Below are 23,273 nucleotides of genomic sequence, written 5' to 3'. Positions count from 1 at the left end.
GTCTTAATTATAAGAACTAGTTAACTAATTTGAGGAGATTAAGGAAATAAGTTAAGTTAGTTATTTGTAACAGATAAGTTTTATCTTTCCTAAAACATTCTTACTAGTCAAATATATTAGTTAGACATATCATTATTAAAATGATTACCTTAGAAAAAATGTATAAACATTAGAGACAAAATGGATTAGGGTCTTATATTTAGGACCAAAATAAAAATCAAATAAAGTCTTATATAAAGGATCGTAGATAGTACTGTAGTAATCATTTCGAGAGATTTCAATTATATTAATTATTTTCTTTCATTTATGTTACTCCCTCTGCTCCTCATACCTTTTCCCACGTTTTTCCTTGGACCTAAATATAGAAAATTTTATAGAATATAATGCAATACTTCTATGATCCATTCCCAACTATACTCATATTCAAGTTATGTAAAAGAATATGAAAAATAGAACCTACACATAATTCTACTTATTCCAATAAAAAGTAAGAGTATGTTCAAAAAAGGTATGATTTTTGAAAATATGAGTCAAAGAGTATGTTCAAAAAAGGTATGATTTTTGAAAATATGAGTCTTGTTAACTATGTTCAACCAACTTTTTATCCATGAGATTCAGTTAAAGAAGAAGCACTATATTTAATATTGGAGAGGGTATTAGTTTTTAATCAAGAGATGATGATTTAATGTTAGAATTTTTAAATGGTGGGAACAATTTGATTTAAAAAAAATAATTTTTTACACTAAAAGTATGTACGAATACATATTCTTATTATTGTTGTTTGGTTAAAGTAGAGAAGTTTAAACTTTTAAAGAGTTGATGAATTTTTCCTGTGCTTGGTTTGTCAAAAACTTTAGCTTTATTAAAAAAAACTCAGCTACATAGTACATACTTCTTTCAAAATTAATTTATCAAACAGCTAGATTTTATTTTTATAATATTTATTGTATATTTACAAACTTACATTCAAAAATCATGAAATATAATTTAATATTAAAATGATATTTTTGTCTTCAAAATTAAAAAGTATTATATGTATTTAAAATATATAATTGGACTCTTCAAAATAATTTTAAAAAAAAGTCATTTATGAATTTTTTGAGACTACTTAATTTAATAATTTTTAAAAATAATACATTAGTTTAATGGACACAATTTGCAACCTAAGCGTACCACTTAATCATTACATATAACAGATGACTATAATATAGTTAAATTGGGTGATAAGAGGTGGAAAATTCTTAAACTCAGTTCTTAGTTACATTATATAAATAAAATAATCACGTTCAATTTTTTTTAATTGCACTTAATTCAGCCCAACCTAAATCAACTACGATGGGAGATATTCGTATGCTTCTTTAATTTAGTTCTAAATCTAAGGTCACATTCTCATTTATTTTCTATATTAATTTTAATCATTAAATGATAATGATATTTTTTATATGAAAATTTTCTTATATCTATTATATCAAATTCTCTAATCACATTTAGTTATTTGTTTTATCTTTTATATGAATTTATAATTAAATAATAATATTATAAAAAAGGTACATGTTCGAGTTATTTACTTTTTTAAAAAAATTTTTTGAAGTACTACCTTCAGTCCTAATTATAAAATTTTATTTGTAAACTATAAATAAGGTCTTATAATTAAAACTGAATATAATAATTGTTAGGATTTTATATTTAAGATAGAATGGAGTAATTAAATTTTCTTGCAAAAGTGTTTTCATATATTATTCTTATATTAAAAAATGAAAAGCCTAGCAATCAACAAAAATATCAAAATTCCAAAAGTTTTCACCAACGGTGAATGAATCTCAACCACACGATCTTACGTGTGTTAATCGAATCGGAGCCGTTGAAATACTAGACATCGGGCTTACTAATAGTCAACACTCTGTCAACTTTCCCGAAAAAGAGAGCGTCTTTCCTCCTTTGTGAGACTCGCTCCCCACTTCCACCTTTCCCCTCTGCTTCTTCACCTCATTCATGGCGGTGACGAAGCTTTTCTCTCTCTACATTTTCATGTTCACATTCTTATTCTGCAGCCACTACAACGACAAATCTAGTGCCTTTGCAGTCTCTTTGCCGCCTTCTTCATCTTCATTTTCTTCGGATGTCGAGCTTCTCTTGGGTAAAATCAGAGCTACCCTTCAAGGTAACGCCGATAACCTCGTTTTGTCTTCATGGAATTCCTCTATACCGCTTTGCCAATGGAGGGGACTCAAATGGATATTCGCAAATGGCTCTCCCCTGTCATGCAATGACTTGTCTTTACCCCAATGGACTAATCTTTCGCTTTTCAGAGACCCCTCTTTACATTTACTCTCTCTTCAGCTTCCTTCTGCAAATCTCTCTGGTTCGCTTCCTAGGGAGCTTGCAGAGTTTCCTATGCTTCAGAGTCTCTACCTCAACATCAATTCGTTGAGAGGGACAGTTCCTATTGAGCTTGGGTATAGTTCCTCACTCAACGATGTCGTTTTGGATGACAATATGTTGAGTGGAGCTTTGCCACCATCGATCTGGAATTTGTGTGATAAACTCGTTTCTCTTAGACTCCATGGCAACATGTTTTCCGGGTCTCTTCCTGAACCGGCATTGCCTGAATCTTCTTGCAAGAATATGCAATTTCTTGATTTGGGGAACAACAACTTCTCTGGGGTTTTTCCTGAATTCATCACACATTTTGGTGGGCTGAAGCAGCTTGACTTGGGAAATAATATGTTTACGGGTTCAATTCCTCAGAGCTTAGCTGGGCTAAATAGGCTAGAGAAACTGAATCTTTCTCACAACAATTTTAGTGGGGTTTTACCTACTTTCGGTGAATCATCCAAATTTGGTGTGGAGGTTTTTGAAGGAAATAACCCTGGCTTGTGTGGGGTACCTTTGAGAGCTTGTAGTGGAACTCCTAGATTGAGCTCTGGTGCAGTTGCTGGAATAGTTATCACTCTCATGACTGGAGCTGTGGTTTTAGTTTCTTTGCTTATTGGGTATATGCAAAATAGAAGGAGGAAGGGTAAGGGAGATAGTGAAGATGAATTGGAGGAAGATGAAGATGATGATGAAGAAAATGGTGCTATAGGCGGTGGTGAAGGTAAGCTTATGTTGTTCCAAGGTGGTGAGAATTTGTCATTAGATGACGTGTTGAATGCGACGGGACAAGTTATGGAGAAGACATGTTATGGGACTGTTTATAAGGCAAAGCTTGCTGATGGAGGAACCATTGCTTTGAGGTTGTTGAGAGAAGGTAGCTGCAGGGACAGGGCTTCGTGCTTGCCTGTTATTAAGCAATTGGGAAGGATTCGTCATGAGAATTTGATTCCTTTGAGAGCCTTCTATCAGGGGAAGAGAGGAGAAAAGCTTCTTATTTATGACTATCTTCCTCTCAGAACTCTTCATGATCTCTTACATGGTATGTTCAACGCGAAGTCACATGCTATTAGTTTCTCTTGAGTACTTTTACTTTCCTTAGGTGCATATGCTTACATGGTATCTTCTATTGCAAATCACTTTCATTTTTGGCTTGGAGTGCCCTGGTTTTGTTGTCCAGTGTCTAATTTGATCGAAGATTTCTACAATTCAAAGCATTCATGTAAGACTTGGAACTATCTCAAAATTAAAATTGAAATGTGGAGAGATTATTTCTTCAGCCTTAGGAGAAACGTAAATGCCCAAAGATGGAAAAAATGCTGTCCAGGGAGACCATGTGGGTTAATTACTTGCACTACTTTCAGTTGGATGAAATACCTCCTATAATTTTATTCACAAGAGGAAGATGATTGGCTATTCAATGAGGGGACACTGGTCTAGTGTCATGACGTTTTTAACGTTGTCCTGTTAGTGTGATCCCAATAAGCCCATAGCGTGGGTTGTGTAGGTGTTGTTTTATTGTATTTTCCAATGACAATGTTTCCTTGACCACCATTTCTGTTTATCTCACTTTTGCTAAACAATCACTCTGAATGTAGTTTTTTGATAGTTTATGTAGCAAAAGTTATAATTCCATTAGAAAGAAGCCAAAAAAGGGTTAGCCTTTATCCTTCTGGAAATGGGGGACTGGATTCATCGTTGACCATTATCCTATCTATTAGTAGAGTCACTTTTTTGTGTTCACTGAACAGCTTGATGTATTGTGTTTCATTTTCTTAGAATTTTTTTTTTAAAAAAGAAGGACTATAAATTGCAAATGGTTGATGAAGTTAAATATCTTGGCATTGACCATAGTGTTATAATTTTGCCATCCTACAACAGAAACTAAAGCTGGAAAGCCAGTGCTAAACTGGGCCAGGCGACACAAGATTGCATTGGGAATAGCCAGGGGACTAGCATATCTTCATACAGGACTTGATGTTCCAATCACTCATGGAAATGTACGATCCAAGAATGTGCTAGTTGATGAGTTCTTCGTTGCCCGGCTCACTGAGTTTGGGCTGGACAAGCTGATGATTCCTGCTGTAGCTGATGAAATGGTGGCACTTGCGAAAACAGATGGCTGCAAGGCTCCAGAGCTTCAAAGGATGAAGAAATGTAACTCGAGGACCGATGTTTATGCGTTTGGGATATTACTGTTGGAGATATTGATAGGGAAGAAACCAGGTAAGAACGGGAGGAGTGGGGAGGTTGTGGATCTGCCTTCCATGGTGAAAGTGGCAGTGTTGGAGGAGACCACAATGGAAGTGTTTGATGTGGAGCTTCTGAAAGGGATAAGGAGTCCAATGGAAGATGGGTTGGTGCAAGCACTGAAGGTAGCAATGGGATGTTGTGCCCCAGTGGCTTCAGTGAGACCAAGCATGGAGGAGGTTGTGAGACAGTTGGAGGAGAATAGGCCTAGAAATAGGTCTGCTTTATATAGCCCTACAGAAACAAGAAGTGGCAGCGGCACCCCTTTTTGAATGTGAATTTTACATTCCAGTATGCCAATTAGGTTACGTCCGTTTATTCTGTGCTGTGACTGTTTCGGATTTGGATTTTTTCTTCTTCTTTCTCTTCATTTTTTTCACTAGATTTTGGAAAGAGATAGACAGTCAGAGTATTTGTGATCTGTTTAAATAGTAGATATGTGACTCTTTTGAGTGATAGTGTCCATAAATTTCATGTCTATCTCTCCCTGAAATGGATGAGAAATGGTTGGAAGGAATTGGAAAGCATTTAAACTCGTATGCATCTTATTTTAAAGCAATTTTAGTCTATGATTTTTCTTTTACTGAAAATTTGGAGAATGTATTTATAGAAATAGATGATCTAATCTCATTAGTGAGTGTCGTGATGAGCATAATCATCTTGACAAACTCATTTTAGTACTCTGTAAACAGTGAATGCTATTATCATATATTGTTGGGTTGAATTTTTAAATCTTAGAGTAGTTAGTTATTTATCAAACTTCGAATTACTGTATTACTTATTTCTAGTATTACAAGAATATAATATCTTAAAATGAAAGTACGAAAGGACTTGATGTATCTACCTGAATGATCACATGTTAAAGAGGTGCTCATGTGCGTCCTGATCTCTGTACCATAATCTGAGTCATTTTAACTTGGCATAAGGAGGTAAGGAATCAAGCTAGACTGGTCTTGTGTCTTGTAGGATACTTAAGACAAGTTGCATTTTAATTTATAGATAATGCAATTTGGTATAAATTTTATTATATATATTGATATTGATATAGTCGGTCATTATGGCTTTTTTTTTTTTGTTTAATAGTGACATTTTTCAATTTAATCAATATCAATATGTATTATTCAAAAATTACAAATAAGACAATTTATTCTTCATACTCTGGACTAATTAAAAATGTCTATATATAATAATTCTTGTGACACCTCTACAAAATAATTCATGCATGTAATCAATCATATTCAATATTGACTAGCCATGTTAAAAGCTAAAAGGATGTAATTAAATGTTCAAAATACTTTCAGGATGTATAAAACTATCTATAGAGCTAATATAAATATCAAATGTATTCTAAAATAAAAAATAACTTAAAATTACAAGGCGAGGGGGCAGGAAAATTAAACTTGGATTTGAAGAAAATACACAGCTAACCATTATAGTAGTACGTCTCTCCTCTACTCCCTTGGTTCATCTCATTTGAAATAAACCAAGAAGTTTTTTTTTTTTTTTTGCCTAAAGAAGGTCATACAATAATAATCAAAGAGACGAGTTCTGTAGAATCTGCTTCCCTTGGAAATGACGAAGCAGAAAGAATATCCAGAAAGTTGGCGAAACTAATGGCTTCTTCAATAAAAGCATTGTTATCAATTTGACAACAACTGGGACGTGTAAAATTTACATTTACACGGTTTCTCCCAACACCTTAATGGGAAGGACAAACAGGGGATGTGACCTCAAGTACGGCCTCTTACTCTACATATCTATAATCATGCAATTTTCACGTAGGAGAAAGAATGAAAACTACTTATTTTCTTCCTTTCTCCATTTCATTGATCCTTTTTTTTATGGAGTTTTGTGGTTTTAACAGGTGAAGCCCCTGCGACAGGTAAGAACACCAGCTCCATAAGTAATAACACCAACCATAGAAGATGACTTGGCCCCTAAACTGGAGGCTCTGGCATAGCTTGCAGAAGCACCCGCTCCTGATGAAGTGAAATAGGCTCCATTTAACATAAGGTCTCCCGTTGACCTCCAATTCCAGTGCTTCCATATCCTAGCGTCTGTGCCTACTCTCTTCGTCACCTGGCCACATACCAAGTATCATATATTACTCCTCTATAGTCTATATATAAACTGCCATGTCTCTGCCAGTAAAATTCACGGTTCAAGATTTTACCTGCTTCGCAAAACGGTTTCGAGGGGCGAGGTATCGGTTGCCCTGGCTGTTAATCGTGGGATCAGCACTTCCACCAATTGCATACATTTCCCAGTGGGTATAGTCATTGTTTACCACATGGAAATACCCGTGTCTGCACCTGTATAACCGGAAAAGTTCGCCTCCATTATTGGTATAAGTTTTAGCAAAGCAATTAGATTATTTTCACATCAATTCTGTCGTCTTGTCGCAACAGTAGCTTAATATTAAAATGTACTTGTATTAGGGAATAGGCATTTGGAAAACTAAAAGACAACACCATTGCTATTACTATTACAGTTATCCACATTACCATATGACTGATCACCGAACAGAGTGGAGACTCTGGGGAAAGAATAGGCCTAGATACTAAAACAGTCATTAAAGTTTATTGGTAATCCTCTAGTAACAAGGCTTGTGGTCCATCTTACATATCATCTGCCTACAAGCTCAGGAAGACTGCCAGTAATTGAGTTTTCTTAAAAGGAATGTTACCTCGGCATTCTCTGGATAAGACCTTCCCCAAAATGATTGTAGGCAATGGTTACTTGCATCTGCTTATCCCTTACATATGAATCACTGTGGCCCAGTAGCATAACCTGCATAATTGAAAAGCTATAAGTATGTATAATCTTAGGGCCTATTTGGGAGGGCTTAAGAAATTCTCTGTAAGCACGTTTTATGTAAGTCGAGACAAAAATCCTCTCACATACTTGTCTCGTATTTTATAAATCATTATTGAAAAGCTGCTTATAAGCTCTTTAATCTTTATAAGCTGTTTTAAACGGGTCCCTAATCCTAGAAATAAGAGGGCAAGATGAGAATCGATCACCTCATTGTGGTGGGTGAAGTAATTGTTGGAAATGGTAATAGCAGTGGAACCCATAATTGCATCAATAAGGCCATCAGCGCACTTAGACAGTGAGTTATGGTCAATCCAAATGTGGCTTGAAGCAAAGATGGAAATCCCATCTCCATCAGCCATACTTCTCCAACCATAATGAGTTGGTGAGCTACGAACCAGTGCATTACCAGTGCGTTTGCAGTCATGGATATGTAAACCATGGATGATGATATTAGTGACGAATTGTATAGTAATGCACGCCCCATAGGCAATGTGCACATTCACTCCACGACCATCTATGGTCTTGAAACTGTTCATGATAAGCTCTTGCTTTAAAGTGATAACCATGTCCCTCTTGAACACAATCCACAAGGGTCTGTCTTGAATAACAGCGTAGCGCAGGGTGCCTGGCCTTGGGTTGACAGGGTCATCATCCCTTGGATCCGTCACAATATAGAACCTTCCATCACGGCCACCAATGGCATTACGTCCAAAACCAATTCCACAATTGGCCAAACGCTTTCGCCGTCTGTGCCAAAGTTTGTCACAGCGCCAGCAGTCATCAATTGGATTTCCGGTCACACATGAGAAGAAACCCAGATTCCTTCTCTCAGTATGATTACGTATGCTCCTGTTAAATTCAAAGTCACCGACATAAGTGAAATTAATGCTAGAATTATAATATCTTATTTGTTATTTAAAGTATTCGCATTGATCTACTAATATGTTTGAAGATATGTCAGAACGATCCGAGAAAAAATAAATGAATAATTCACGGAAAGTCAGAAGGGAAGCATGTGTTACTATTTAATTACAATGCCCCACCAAAAGGAAAGTCCAGGGGGTCATGTGGGTCTGCAATAATGCATACGGATAGAATGATACGGTCGATACGGAAACTGGGGGGTTGAATATCTGACCTGAAATTTCTCTGGCAATAAATAAATGCCAAAGGTGGGGGAGGAACAACTAATTTCTGCTTACTACTTGAGGGTGTCGGTGGTGATGGCCAAATAATTAACTTGAGTCATTTGATAAGGTTCTCTGAGATAGAAGATGCTGGATCAGCTATAAGCTAAAATACATACAACTGTGTGTCACTCTGTGGAAAGAATGATGGAGAAACCAGATCTCTTCTGCAGTTTGGAGTGTAGGCTTATAAGGACAGGCTGGAGAGGGAAAGCCCATTCCTTTGGGTTACCCCACCTTGTTGGAAGATGCGGGAACTTCATAAATTCCTTACAGTCTGAACTGGCCATTGTATTTGGTCATTTGGGTGGAGAAATCATGAAGGCAATCAATTAACAAACAAGAGATCTTTTTGAGTTTTTCTTTTTTACTGATTCAGCCAGTGTTGGGAAAATGAATGATCGAGTTAGATATAAGGGTGTTGCAGTTGCATGAGTATCTTAGAGAACCCAACATTAGGCCATAGAATTCTCGGTGAATTGGCCAAATACCAACAGAATTGCAGAAAATCACAGCAACCATAGAATCAGAGCCAAATTTAGACGAAAAAGTTGGTAAGAAAAAATACAGTGATTTCACCGACCGTCTATCAATGAAAATATAATTAGTGAAGCAATTAATGGTACTAGCAATGTAAGGAGTGAGAGTGTCTGCTGGATCAACAAATCTGGAATACTGAGATTATACATATGAATAGGATATTCGGGCCAAGAAATAAAAGCAGAAGCCTAAAGCTGGTATTTAATGACAACAAACGATTTCTTTTTTTTTTTTTTTTGGGGCCATCAATTGACATCAAAAGATTTCAAGTCAAATGTAACTATGTTTAAAATTAAGTAATTTATTGAACTAAGAGATAAAACATAAATAATAGTGTGATTGAGCGATTGATAATTCTAAGAACATAAAAAAACGAACTGATATATAAGTAGGCAAGATAGGTTGACTTAAAGTCACTCAAACAGCGCTTTTGGTATTGGAAAAGGCATCTGTACTTGGAGATGATATTCAGATAAGGGGAAGAAAAAGACAAGAAATTAATATTATGAGCGACAGGGTCGGATCTCGGGACATAAGCATGTGGTTAAAGCTGGCATATATAATATAAAGGTTCTAACTTTCAATAGATCTCGTTCCGCAAACAGCATGGTGCTTCCTTGGAGCTTTGAAGGGCAACTTCACAATGTGAACGTTTAATTTATTAATTAATTAAAGCCATATTTATATTTCCATATTAAATGAGGAAAAAAACAGAGGCCCAAGGGATCCCATATTGCATTTACTTTCGTATATTTAATATATGTGGAGTTTCATTAAATGGGTCCCGGATTATGAACTCTAATAATTTTACCTGTGTGAGTGGGGAACTGGTGTTCTTCCTAGGTAATTAATCTTCATCGTTTAATGATTCTGCTTTAAACGGTCGATGGTAATTTTTTTTATCAGTCCAGCCAAGCATGTGGCTTCTTATCAAAGGAATTGGAAGAAAAAGAAAACAGAATTTTTCTGGCTTTGATTTAAACACTTGACATGTTGGACGCTGGTTTCTTAAAGGCAATATTGACGAATAAGGACGAAAACGGCATGTTTTCTGAGCCCAAAACACGTATAAACTAATCTACCAAGCACATGACCCTAGTAATAGCACAAGGGAACGAATAAAAAAAAAAAGGAATTTGTGTAATTATAAAAATAATAACGAAAGAGTTAGTAATAATTTCATGGGTGTTTAAAAAAGTAATTAAAGTGAAAAAGCCCAGTCTTCACACACAGAGAGAGAGAGAGAGAGAAGATTTCAGTAGAGAGAGATTACATATCAACCATGGAAGCTATCTCCTCCGGGTCGTCCACTGCGTGTTCATTTAGAGCATCATCTAGCCTGAAAAATGACAAGAATATTGTATCAAGAAACAGATGTAGCAACGACACCGCTCTGTGCTCTATTGACTGGTTAACAAATTTGCAGGTGGTAAAGACCAAAGAGTAAAGCCATTGTCATGAGCTGCGACCCAGCGAGTAGAAAAGCATCAAGACTGAAATGAACTGATTAACAGCTGAGATCCGATCTGAAGGGCTCAGATTGTTCCTTTTCTGAGATACACTACTGATTCATATCTCGAATATAGTACATCTCAACAAAACGGTTATTTGGCAATTGGTATCCAATTCCACGTGAACGGTCATTGCCGTCATTGAGAATTCAAACCGGAAGCTTAAAAGTCCAACGAAACGGTGATTAATTGTACTAACCTGTCCGCCATTGATGAATTCTTCAAACTCTGCAACTCCTCTGTTTCTACATTCCTGTTCCAGCCAAGAACAACCATGTCACAAACTCATTGACTGATCACATTGTAATGCGTCAACAAACAAAGCGCTAAAGTGTCTTAAGATTCGAAATGAATCAAAGTTCTCTGAAGCTCATGAAACACAGAAGAAAGCTGTGATTTCTCGTTGCTGGTTGATTGTTACCTTGACTGTACAAGACGGCCTTTAGCATTATCATCTCCATTCAATGGCTTGGCGCTAGATAAAAGCAGCGCCACAGTCAGAACGAAAAGGATGAATGGCATATTCAGAGAAACCTCCACCATTATTGCTTCTGCTCTCTCTCTCTCTGTGTGCGTATTTTCCTCTGTTTTTTGAGAAAAAGATGAAGGAGGAAGCAGGGAAGGGAAAGGAAAGAGCGAGAGAGAAAGGGGAGGGAGGGATTGGTTATATAGCACAGGAGAAGAGAAGGCAGGGGAGGAGAGGAAGAGGGAGATGGGAAATGTTAACGTGTACTTGGGGCCTAACCCGAGAGAGTAACCATGGTTAGGTTAATTAACTAACTTCCCAGCCGGCCCCTAACCGTCATTAACTGATGCTTGTTTTCCTTCTCTTGCTCTTCGCGCTCTCTGTCTCTCTCCCCGCTACGTGGCAATCACATGTTTGTCACTTACTGGCGTATTTCTCCCGTTTAAAATTACTCCCTCCGTTCCTTATTATAAGAGACATTTGATGCTTATGGCATATTCCTATATATAAGAAACATTTAAAAGTTATCTCTACTTTTTTGTATTGATTTCCTATTTTACTCATATTTATTATCTCCAACTCACATTCTCTCTCCCTCCCACTCTCTTTCTTTTAATAATTTAATTGTTCTCTCTCATGCTCTCTCTCTCCTTATTAATAAGGGTATTTTTGGAAAAAAATTATACTTTTTACACATTAACTGTTTTTAACTAATTTTAACTGTTTTTTTTATCAACGTACTTCGGTTATTTATCTCTTATAATAAAGAACAGAGGGAGTATAAGGTTAAAGGAATAGATACGTAGAGTTTCTCACTTAATATCGCCTCACTCAGAAGTGTTAAAAAGGGAACCTTGTCGCTCTTATGAGATAAAACTGTTAATGATACATGCTAATTTTTAACCATTAATGTTAGTTTTGTAACTACTAAAATATTACTCCTTTTCTAACATTTAAGATCTAATTTTATACCTTTTGATTTTTGAATTTTCAATATTTTCTGTCAACAGAAAGATTTTTAAGAGTTTGACATTGCTTTTATTTTGTGGTTATTGTGGGGAATGTGGGAAAAATGGAATGATAGAGTCTTCAACGCCAAATTTCGAGATTATCGTGGAGTTTTATTGAAAGTTTGCAAAGAAGCCATGGAGTTTTGGTCTGCCTTAAACCTTACTAACCCTAAGGACGATAAAGACCATTTCTGATGGATAGGGTGCACTACTTCCCATAATGGATGCTTCAAAATTAATTGTGATGGGACTTTCAAAGTTAAGGATGGGTCAGCTGTGATTGGCCTCATCTATCGTGATCATAAGGGAGAATTTGTTTAGTCTTTTGATGAGATGGTAAGCGCGCATTCTACTTTTATTATTAGTTGTTGATAGTCCAAAAAGCTATCTTGCTAAGTGAGGAATTAAATCTCCAATAGGTCATCATTGAATATGATAATATAGATTTAATTGATTGCTTTACTTGTTCTTCTTACTCTAGATGTATGTGGGCAGGTTAGCATCTGCTTAAGGATATTTTGGAGATAATAGCTTCTCAATCTGGTATTTGTTTTTCATTCTCCTTACGAGAGGGGAATGTTGCTACTAATTTTCTAGCAATCTCAATTCGTAGGAAGGTATGTCCTCTGCGGTGAGTTGTGAGGGCTTGTGATGGTATTGGTTGATCTGTTTTAGTTGTCTAACTTTTTCTTTAACTTTGCATTGTTTGCTTTTGTTTTCTTTCTCCTTATTTTGCTCTGTACTAGTTTAAAAAAAACAGATAAAAAAAATTTTCTAGACACGCTACCTTGGTCATGGATAAATAGTCTTCGACCCAAAATTATAAAACGGAAAAATTCTAGAAAAAGAATTTTCAAATTGGTTTTTTTTTTTAATTCAGGTGCTGAACACTTTAAAATGGTAGAGAAGGAAGTAAACCCAAATTAAAATTTTGAAATCTAAGAAAAATGACAAAAACACCTTTTGTAAATAACAAGTCGTGACATAACGTCTCAATTTATGATTAACACCATATTTTTTTTTTATACATAACATGCGAATTAGTTAAAAAAATAACAATTTATCTGAGAATAACAAGTTCTTATTGTGAAATTACAAATCTTGATTTAAGATTAGGAACACATTTTTTTAATGGAATTAACAAAGAGGCATTTTTGTCATTTTTCTTGGATTTTAAACTTTTAATTTGGGTTTACTTCCTTCTTTGTTATTTTGAAGTGTTAGGTGCCTAAATTAAAAAATACTAATTTCAGAGTTCTTTTTCTGAAATTTTTTCTTATAAATTTTTTTTATTTTTATTTTTTGAACAAATACAAGAGTCTTGAAACATTTAATATTTTATGTTGAATACAGAATAATATTCAAAATAATACACCACATTTTTTGCCAACAAATTGCAATACTACATACAGGAAAGAGTTAATATGTTTTATGTGATTATTATTTCCATATGACAATATTACAAATAATATTTTGTCTGTAACTATTTGATATATAATATTATTTAAAGGAAAATAATTAAGTCAAATTTTTATATTTATTATGTTAAGTTTTCCAATCATATAAGGTCACATGTCCTATTTTATTTATGTGAGTTTATAATTAAATGATAATCTTTTAAAAATAAGATACATGGTCATATTTAATTGAATAACTTCACATTTATAATCTTTGTTTTTTTTTTTAACCGAAGAATATAATCCTTGTTTGTACTACCTTAAAGGTGTGAATAAGATGTTTTTTATTTCCTGTAAACTTTGTGTTTAGGATTAATTAATAGAAAATTTTCTATTCCCGAAAAATGTGTCATGTTCTTGAAAGGAATTTTCAACTGACAGTTTTTTCCCTCATCGTCGGTGTTAATTTATTTCTACAATATGTTTTGGGGACACATTAGTCCTTTTAATTAGTACGGCAATTTATATTTATTTACACAGTACATGTGTCTGGTTCCCGTTCATGCCGGTCATTCCCTGTATTATTGTTATTATTATATTCCGCCTCAAGAGTGTCCATTCGTAAGTAGCAGAGCATGATCAAAGTTTCCAATTATGCTGTCAACATGAAGATTTTGTTAGTAAATAATTTATAAATATTTTTACGAGTATTTTTTGAATTTAAAAACTTTCTTTAGTTTTGATGAGTTATTAGAACCCAACTCACCTAATTTTCTTTTCATAAAAAAAAAATTCTTTGATTCACTTAAACTTGTCCGCTTCATATAAAAACTTGTACAACGGACTTTTACATATATATATATATATATATATTCAAAGACAGTCATGTAAAATATTAAAAAATATATAAATATATAGATATGAAATGTCACCTGAATTTTACTTTAAGTTCAATTTTCTTAATAAATACTTTTTTTAATTACAATTGGTCTAATAATCTAAGGATCGTGATGTTTATAAGGCCACTAGTGATGCAATGTACAATAACGGACATAAAATCATACTACCTCCGTTTCTTAATATATTCATTGTATCTAATAAATTTTAACTAACTTTTTTAATTATGTAGTTCAATTGTTTATATTTTATATATAGATTCTGGAGTAGTACAAATTTGTACAATTATCTATTTATTTATGAGATTTGAATTTATATAATACTACCTCCAGTCCTAATTACAAGATGTTGTTTGTAGTCTACAAACAACATCTTATAATTAAGACCTGAGATAGTAACATTGTTTTGGAGTCAGCCAATCATGTATTATGGGGTTTTGTAATTTTTTAATAAATAAGAAATTAATAAGTGAGTAAGAGTATGCTTTTGCGAAAAGATACAAAAGCATTTAGATAAGATTATTGTTTGTAGAGCTAAAAAGGGAAACTGAAATGATATACATATATTTATATATATATATATATATAATATGAATAAGGAGCTAAATTAAAATGGAAGAATTGGCATGAGAAGACAACACATAGTCTCGTCGTAGAAGCTGGATTTTGAAACGTAGAAGGAAAGCATCATGCACGTTGAAGAACCATAACTCATTAATTCCCAATCACATTAATAATTCAGCAAAACTTTTGAGTACACTTTTATATATGCTAGCTTCAAATTCTATTATTTTCGGTCTTAAATATAAAATATAGTTTATAATTCAATTTGCAGTGCAAATTAGATCTCATATTTAAAACTCGGGGTAGCATAACTTTGTTTATCCACACCATATACAACACACATATCACACACACCCCATTTGTAGCATTTGTTTTTTTTTGGTAAAACCCATTTGTAGCATTTTATTACATATGAGCAAATTTAATAGAATTATACTACCTCTGATCTTTAATATAAGAGCTAATTTAATTTTTAATTTACTCATAAATATAAGAGTTTAATTTATTTTGTCTCTCATATTTATTTATTTTTTTAAGGTAGTCCTTGTAGTAGTTGTACATGTTAAATATTTTGTTAAATGTTAATTTTAGCCAATATACTTGATTAGTAAAGATATTTTAAGAAAGACATCACCTATTTATTATAAATAATCAACTTAACTAATTTTTTAATTTACTCAAATTAGTAAACTAGCTCTTGTATTAAAAATAAGAGGTTAAAAAATTGAGAAAATTCCTTTGAAGTGGAAGAAAAGTACTCCTCCGGTCCTTAATATAAGACCCATTTAACTAATTTGATTAGATTAAGGAAGTTAGATAAGTTAGTTAATTATAAGAAATATGACACGTTTTTCCTAAAATACCATAATCATATTTCTTTATACCTTATCTTTCTCTTCTACTTGATTATGGTTGAAAGGGTATCCATAGGGGTAATTTAGAGATAATTGATAAATATGAGAAATGGGTCTTATATTTAGGACCAAAACCAACTCACCAATTGGGTCCTATATTAAGGATCGGAGGAGTATATACAAACTATATGTGAAAAGAACTCAAATTAAATACTAAACTGAAAATATAGCAATGAGAGTTAAGCTTTTTATTTTTTCCAAAAGAAAAAGCCATCGCAAACTCAAAGGAAAATTTACAAGTCAGAACATAAAAACTACTCTAAATATAACTATAACAGCCGCATATCGATGGTCAAATTAAAGTGTCAACCAAGCTAAAAAAGACAAGGATGTTATCGCCAATTTCGGCTGCAAATTAAAGTGAAGAACTACGCTGTAGGCGTCAACGCTAAAAAGACAAAGACCAGCATGTATCGAATAACCTTTGGCTTGGTTGAAAAAGAACACTTAAGAGATTAGTTATCACTATCGTATAAGATAACTAATTTAAATATATTAAAAAAATAGTTAAATTAGTTATTTGTTACAAAATGTATATTGATTTTCTTAAACTATCCTTTTTAATTATATACATTGGATTATTGAAATTATTTCTAAGTAGAAATATTTTGTAATCAATTGGAATATGTTAGGAAAAGATAAAAGACAAAGTAAATTGAGATCTTATATTTAAGACTAAATTTAATCTTCAACTCTTATGATAAAAATCAGAAGTAGTATTATTGTTTTTAAACTACGTAGTAAATGGAGGTGTTCTCAATCTGGGGCAGTCTTGTGCCTTTTATAAGGCCGGCAAGTTCAATTACCATTTATGCATCAATGAATTAACTAATAACTTCAGTTTTTAGCTATGTACTACCTCTGATCTTTAATTTAATATAAGAGTTAGTTCGGATTGAATTTTATAACAAATACAAGACTTTAAAATCCATTTTATCCCCCTAAATTTGTAATTTGTTCTCTAAAGGTATTCCTATTAATTAAACATATTAAAAGGGTTGTCATCTAATAGTAATCATAATTAAAACGGCCATTTTAAGAAAATCAATTCATATTTATTGCAAATAATTGATTTATAATAAAAAATTTTAATCTATTCAAATTAGTTAAGTATATCTTATACTCCTCCGATCCTTATTATAAGACCCCATTTGACTTTTTATTTGGTCCTAATTATAAGACCCCAATCCATTTTGTCTCTTATATTTATGCATTTTTTTTCCAAGATAATCCTTCTAATAATGATAGTTTTAGCCAATATACTTAATTAGCAAGGATATTTTAGGAATGACAACACTTATTTATTATAAATAACCAACTTAACTTACTTTCTTAATCTCCTCAAATAAGTCAATTGGGTTTTATAATTAGGACCGGAGGAGTATATTAAGAACTAGAGGTGATATCTACTTCTTCTTGAGTTACCAGACAAGTTAAAATTGAGTTTTGAAGATAAAAGGAGATTGGATGATGCGAGTGAAGAAGTGAACATTATTATTAGGTGAGAAGTGCCCCCAAATGACAAGGAAAATGATCACAGCACTGAACTGAGTTAGCCACTCAGCGCTAATTAAGGTAATACGACGCAGCTTTGTTCTTAATTCTCATAGTAACTTCACGTCTCATTGTATACCTTCATTAATTCCCATGATTGACGCTTTTGTCTTTATACACTATCTTCTGGAATGTATGTACGTGTGAATAATAGTCAAAATATCTCTATTGGACGGTTTACCAAAATTGGTTTTATTTGCAAGAAAACAAATCCCGTACGTACTTATAAAGATGTAAAAAGCACAGTCAATGACATTTTCATAATAAGATCCAAGGCTTTTGGCTTTTTATATCAGTTTCATTAGCAACCTGTGTGGAAAATATGCACTAGTTAAAATAACACCTGGAGTATATAACTATTTAAAGTATTTAATGTTTTAAAATTTATCTCTTTTTAATTATACAAATTACACAATCAGTGTAAAAAATTTTTTTTTAACCACAGTAAAAAAAGAGAGGCTTTTATACAATAGTGTTACAAATGGGAGAATTTTATTAAACTGTCTGTAGATATATTTTAATCATGGGGTATATTCTGTTTCTTATAATAAGGCTTTTGAGACTGATAATTCACATTAAATCTTTGGTCATTAATTAAAAAGAAAAGAAAACATATATCGATCTATTTCAATTTTTGATTATATCTAATACTTGAAGACAAAATACTAGTCATTTTTAGGTAAAGAAAGGCAATAGAAATACATTAATTACCAAAAAGAACAGAAGCAAATATATTACAGGACAAGAAAATTTATAACTACTCCTATTATTTTATCCATGTTTTTCTCAATCTTTCTGGTATTCGTTGACAACCCAGTATTTAATTTCTAAACAATATATAAATCCAGTCAATGGTAATAATTAAGATTTTCTTTTTTTCTTGACTTCAAACTTTGAATTTGGGCAAACTTGCATTTTTCAAACTTTAATATGGGTAGATATTAGATGCGCAATTAAAGGCAATGAAACAGTGAAGGTTGATCACTTGGTTTAGTTGATTGTATATAATATTATGCCGTCATTTCTGTGGCAGTTGAAGAAGAAAAGTGGAGCGGCAATTGAACACAACAGCTTTGGTGGAGAGATTTTTGGTGCGTGAATTCTTTACATGTCATTATCATCTCTAAAAACTAGTTCTCTCTCTCTCTCTCATTCTAAATATAAAAATAATTAGTTGAGATATTTGTTTTAGTTTTCAATATAAAGATTTTAATTCACTTTATCTCTCAAATCTATAATTTTTTTCCCCAGACTATCTTATTGATTGTATATATGAAAAGGCACTTTTATCAGTGTGATAATAAGTATAAGGGTATTTTAGAAAAATCAACATATATTTATTACAAATAATTAACTTAACAAATTTTTTTAAAATTTATGAATTAGTTATTTAGTCTTATATTCCTGACGGGAGGGGTATAATAATAATAACAATAATAATTATAAGAAGTAAAATCCGATATTCAGTTAATTCAGTTGGTTTCGTTGTATTCAATATTTTTTCATAAGAATAAATAATCCAGAGCATTCAGACTGATTGGGCAGTCCTTACTCCTTATTGATTTAAAACAACTCATTATTCTAACAAAAAGTTAGAAAATTGGAGTAATTTGGATTAATGAGAGTTTTTTTTAATTGTACGAATAAAAAGAGTTCTTTTAATATACTTTTCCCCCTAAAATTTGAATTTAAGATATTATTTAAAGATTATCGAATTTCTTCTATTTAATTCAGTTGTACCGGTTATATCCTTTTTTGTGGGCATGGAAAGAGAAATGAAAAGCCTTGTGAAGGTAAAGACCAATATTTGAAAGCTTTCATCCCAAAAAAAAAAAAAAAATTAAGCATGCTTATTAAAAGAGTCAGCAAGCTAACACTTGTCCAAAGTGTTTGGCACGCTTCCACTAAAATTAGAACCAGAATGTTATATGAAATGTACATTTCACTTATAAATTAGTGGACATTGATGTCAAATATTTAAAACATATTGCAACAATAAAAAATGATCAAATGTTTGGAACCACGTATCTATCACTAAGGAGTTTCTATAGTTTTATTTTATTTGGTTTTTGGGAACAAAGATTAGAATGAAAATGACTTTTGTGACACATATTGTCTCATTTTCTCACACTTGTTAACTCCTTCCCACTCTGACTCTACCTACTCTTGAGAAGGAAAGAACATTGAGTGACAATGGAGTCTCTAGAAGTTTATTTGTTTGACTTTATTGAATGTTGATTACTTGATCTTTTTTTTTTTCCCCCCACAACACAGTTCTAATTATAATTTTAATATACTTTATTATTAAGAATCATTAAATGTTATACCTGTATCTAATAGATTCAATATCGTAATCATACTCATTAAGTAAACACATAAAGCATTACTTTATGTAATTAGTTAATGAAATATTATTTTACATATAATAATAAATTACGTAATAACAAAAAGAAAAAGAAGGTTTGGTAATAGAAATATAAAATATACCCATTCATCTTATTTGTCAACTTACACGAACATATTGGAGCTTACTTAATACAAGATATCAGGTATCTGAATTGTTCATTTTGTGACAATTTGAATAGTTCTTATTACTACTTTCGATCCTTAATACTACCTCCAGTCCTAATTATAAAAACTAGTTGGCTAATTTGAAGAGATTAATAAAAGAAGTTAATTTAGTTATTTGTAATAAATATATGGTGTCTTTTTTAAAATATCCTTATTAATCAAGTGTGTTGGCTAGAACTACATTGTTAGAAGGACTACTTGGGAAAAAAATACATAAATATAAGAGACAAAGTCAATTGGATTCTTATATTTAGGACCAAAATAAAAATCAAGCAAGGTTTATATTAAGGACTGGAGGTAGTATATATTAACAAGTACTTTTAATGAGATTACTTAAAACTACAACTCTTTAATAATAAAAAATTAATCTTGAAATTAAATATTTTCCGACCAAATTGCAACTCTGCATTTTGCTTGGGTCTGTTAGTATTAGAGCCAAGAAGAAAATGGAATTTTGTTTTATTCTTGAATTAGGGTTTGACTATTGGCACTTAACTTGGGTGTTTGTGTGTGTGTGAGCATTTTCCTCTCAAGGTGATTCTTATGATGATTTAGGCCACTATACATAAAGTTGGTGCTTAATTTGACCAAGTTTCAATAGCCAACACTCTTTCTTTTTTTATTGTCCCACCAAGTTATTCCACTAACATTAATGTCTCAGACATTAATTGGAACCTTCTGATTTACTACTCCTCCAGTCCTCAATATAGGACCTAATTATTAAGTTGATTTGGTCTAAATATACTCTCATTTTTCATATTTATCAATTTTCTCTAAATTACCCCTATGAATACTCCCTCAACCATAATCAAATAAAAAGGGAGAGGAGTATTAAGAAAGATGATTATGGTATTTTAGAAAAAATGTGTCACATTTCTTATAATTAACTAACTTACCTAACTTCTTTAATCTAATCAAATTAGTTAAATGGGTCTTATATTAAGGATCGGAGGAGTATTATAAAAGTCACTTGCTTAATCAAATTCTCGTTATCATGATTCCTAATAGAGTTCCAACAATGAAAAGATTTTTTTTTTCTTCAGAACAATTACAAATTCAAGGTTGGAAATGTCAATGAATAAATACTCTTATTAAAAACTAGTTTATGGCCACATGCGATGAACAATGTGTTTTGATCTTTTTCACGTGTAAATCTAAGAGTAACACTATATTAAATTTGATACAACTCTGACTTATAAGATGTGAAGTTGAGGTATACTACCTCCTATCCTAATATAAGAACTAATTAACCAATTTATACAAATTAAAAAAATTAGTTAAATTAATTATTTGTAAAAAATTGTGTCACCTTTTTTTTTAAAAAAAATAATTACTATAGTTATTTACATTGGAGATGACTTGATAAATACCCCTTAATATGTGTAAAAAGAGTTTGGGAAAAGAATTATAAATTTATAAGACAAAGTAAATTGAGATATTATATTTAAGAAAAGCACATTTCTACTGGCTTTTACATTTAGAATCGAAGGTAGCAATATTTTTTATTTTGAATTAATTCTTCTTTTTGTTATCCCTTCTTTTCAAAAATACTCCTCTGGTGCTTAATATAAGACCCATTTAACTAATTTGATTAGATTAAGAAAGTTAAATAAGTTGGTTAATTATAAAAAATGTGACACGCTTTTTTCTAAAATACCATCATCATCTTTCTTAATACTCCATCTTCTTCTTTTACTTGATTATGGTTGAGAGAGTATCTATAGGGATAATTTAGAGAAAATTGATAAATATGAGAAATGGGTCCTATGTTTTGGATTAAAACCAACTCAACAATTAGATCCTATATTATGGACTGGAGGAGTAGTTTTTAATGAAAATAAATTTAAGCTGTACTGAAAAAGAAAATAAGTTTTATTTCCCTCAGTTTGGCGCTGATAATATTGTTTTTGGTTTTTTTGGTAGCTAAACGTGGTAGTATATTGCGAAATGCATGGAGCAAAATCTATGTACCTGAATCATTTGATTTAGATATGTATATAATATATTTTGGTTGTTTTCCTTTGCATGATATTAGCATTATCTTCAACACTGATAAAGTGAACAACTGTTAACTGTACCCATTTTCACATGTCGAAACATAAAACACTACAATCTAGGGACTTTTGTATTGATTTTAATGTAATCTAAAATAATGAGTTTGAACTTACTAAATTTTAGATAAAAAAATTTCTATAAAAATGTGTTGTTATCTATAAATTCAATTGTGACAAAACTTATTAAAATATTTTCACTAAACTTGATTTAGAATTTATTAATTTTAAAATTTTTTTGGCGAGATTCTCACATTAAAATAGGTGCTAAATCATCTAAGTCAGAAATTTTTGTTCCTGAAGATAAAAGTTTTAGTCAAAATTGGCCTAATGGAATTGGAAGCATTCTCAGGATAATAAGTTTTATCATAAACCAGATTAGTCCATATTCCTTTGAATCAAATTTCAGCGTTTTTTAAAGCTAAGGTTATTATTATTATTATTATTTTGCTAAAGTATAGGTATCCTCTATTCGAGATATTATCAGGTACTAAATGTGAACACTTTTCTCAGGGACTCGAACCAAGGTTGTTAATCAAGGTCAAAAACAAGAAGCTAAGGTTGTGAATTGAAGGCCCATACTGTGGCTCCCTCCTTCCAAAGCTCGTATTTCATGGGCCACAAAAGCCCACCGTATTCCCCAAACCCAATATGACCAAGTCAAATCTGATGGGGTCCAATCCTTAAATCCCATATTTAAGGTAGAAAATATTAAATTCCGCCTAATGTCCAAAAACATCTCTAATTAAACTTGTGTTAATCGAGAGTGGTAATGTCATATTATCATTAATCTAAGTTATATTTGACCAAAAAAAAGAAGTACCACCTTCAGTCCTAATTCTAATACTTCATTTTTTTTATTAGTATTATAAGACCCAATTTATAGATTCCAAATAATATTTTACAAATGGGACCGGAGGTAGTATGTATTAAACAATTAAAGCTTTTGAATCATACATAATACTCATTCATGTTAGTATGAAACTATGAATAACACATGCCTTTTATTCAAAAAGAACAACCAAAAAACAAAATTGTTAGGATTAAGATCCTAATTACTACCTCCTGTTCTTAATATAAAAGTTAGTTTAATTTTTAATTTGATTTTAAATAAGATCCCATTCATTTTGTCTTTTATATTTATCTATTTTTTTTCAATGTAGTATTTGTAG

General features: G+C 32.0%; 2 protein-coding genes across 3 annotated transcripts; one reads left to right on the top strand and one right to left on the bottom strand.

Moving 5' to 3' along the window:
- Nucleotides 1–1,992: 1,992 nt before the first annotated feature.
- Nucleotides 1,993–4,991, top strand: LOC114750149 (putative kinase-like protein TMKL1). Its single transcript, XM_028938696.1, has 2 exons — nucleotides 1,993–3,415; nucleotides 4,255–4,991. The coding sequence occupies exons 1-2, from the start codon at nucleotides 1,993–1,995 to the stop codon at nucleotides 4,893–4,895; spliced, it is 2,064 nt and encodes a 687-aa protein (XP_028794529.1). The 3' UTR covers nucleotides 4,896–4,991.
- A 1,489-nt stretch (nucleotides 4,992–6,480) lies between these two features.
- LOC114750154 (probable pectate lyase 20) lies at nucleotides 6,481–11,240 on the bottom strand. 2 transcript variants are annotated; one of them, XM_028938699.1, is made up of 8 exons: nucleotides 11,100–11,240; nucleotides 10,878–10,931; nucleotides 10,441–10,506; nucleotides 8,579–8,680; nucleotides 7,647–8,289; nucleotides 7,310–7,413; nucleotides 6,797–6,935; nucleotides 6,481–6,702 (listed from the first exon to the last, which is right to left on the bottom strand). In XM_028938699.1, the coding sequence occupies exons 1-8, from the start codon at nucleotides 11,219–11,221 to the stop codon at nucleotides 6,481–6,483; spliced, it is 1,452 nt and encodes a 483-aa protein (XP_028794532.1). In that variant the 5' UTR covers nucleotides 11,222–11,240. The 2 variants fall into 2 exon arrangements, with proteins under 2 accessions (XP_028794532.1, XP_028794533.1); XM_028938700.1 differs by lacking the exon at nucleotides 8,579–8,680.
- Between the last annotated feature and the right edge of the window lie 12,033 nt (nucleotides 11,241–23,273).

Source organism: Neltuma alba, unplaced genomic scaffold, assembly GCF_004799145.2.
Source record: "Neltuma alba isolate B1F8T4 unplaced genomic scaffold, ASM479914v2 tig00006334_pilon, whole genome shotgun sequence".
NCBI lineage: Eukaryota > Viridiplantae > Streptophyta > Magnoliopsida > Fabales > Fabaceae > Neltuma > Neltuma alba.
This window is presented reverse-complemented; position numbering and strand designations above follow the sequence as displayed.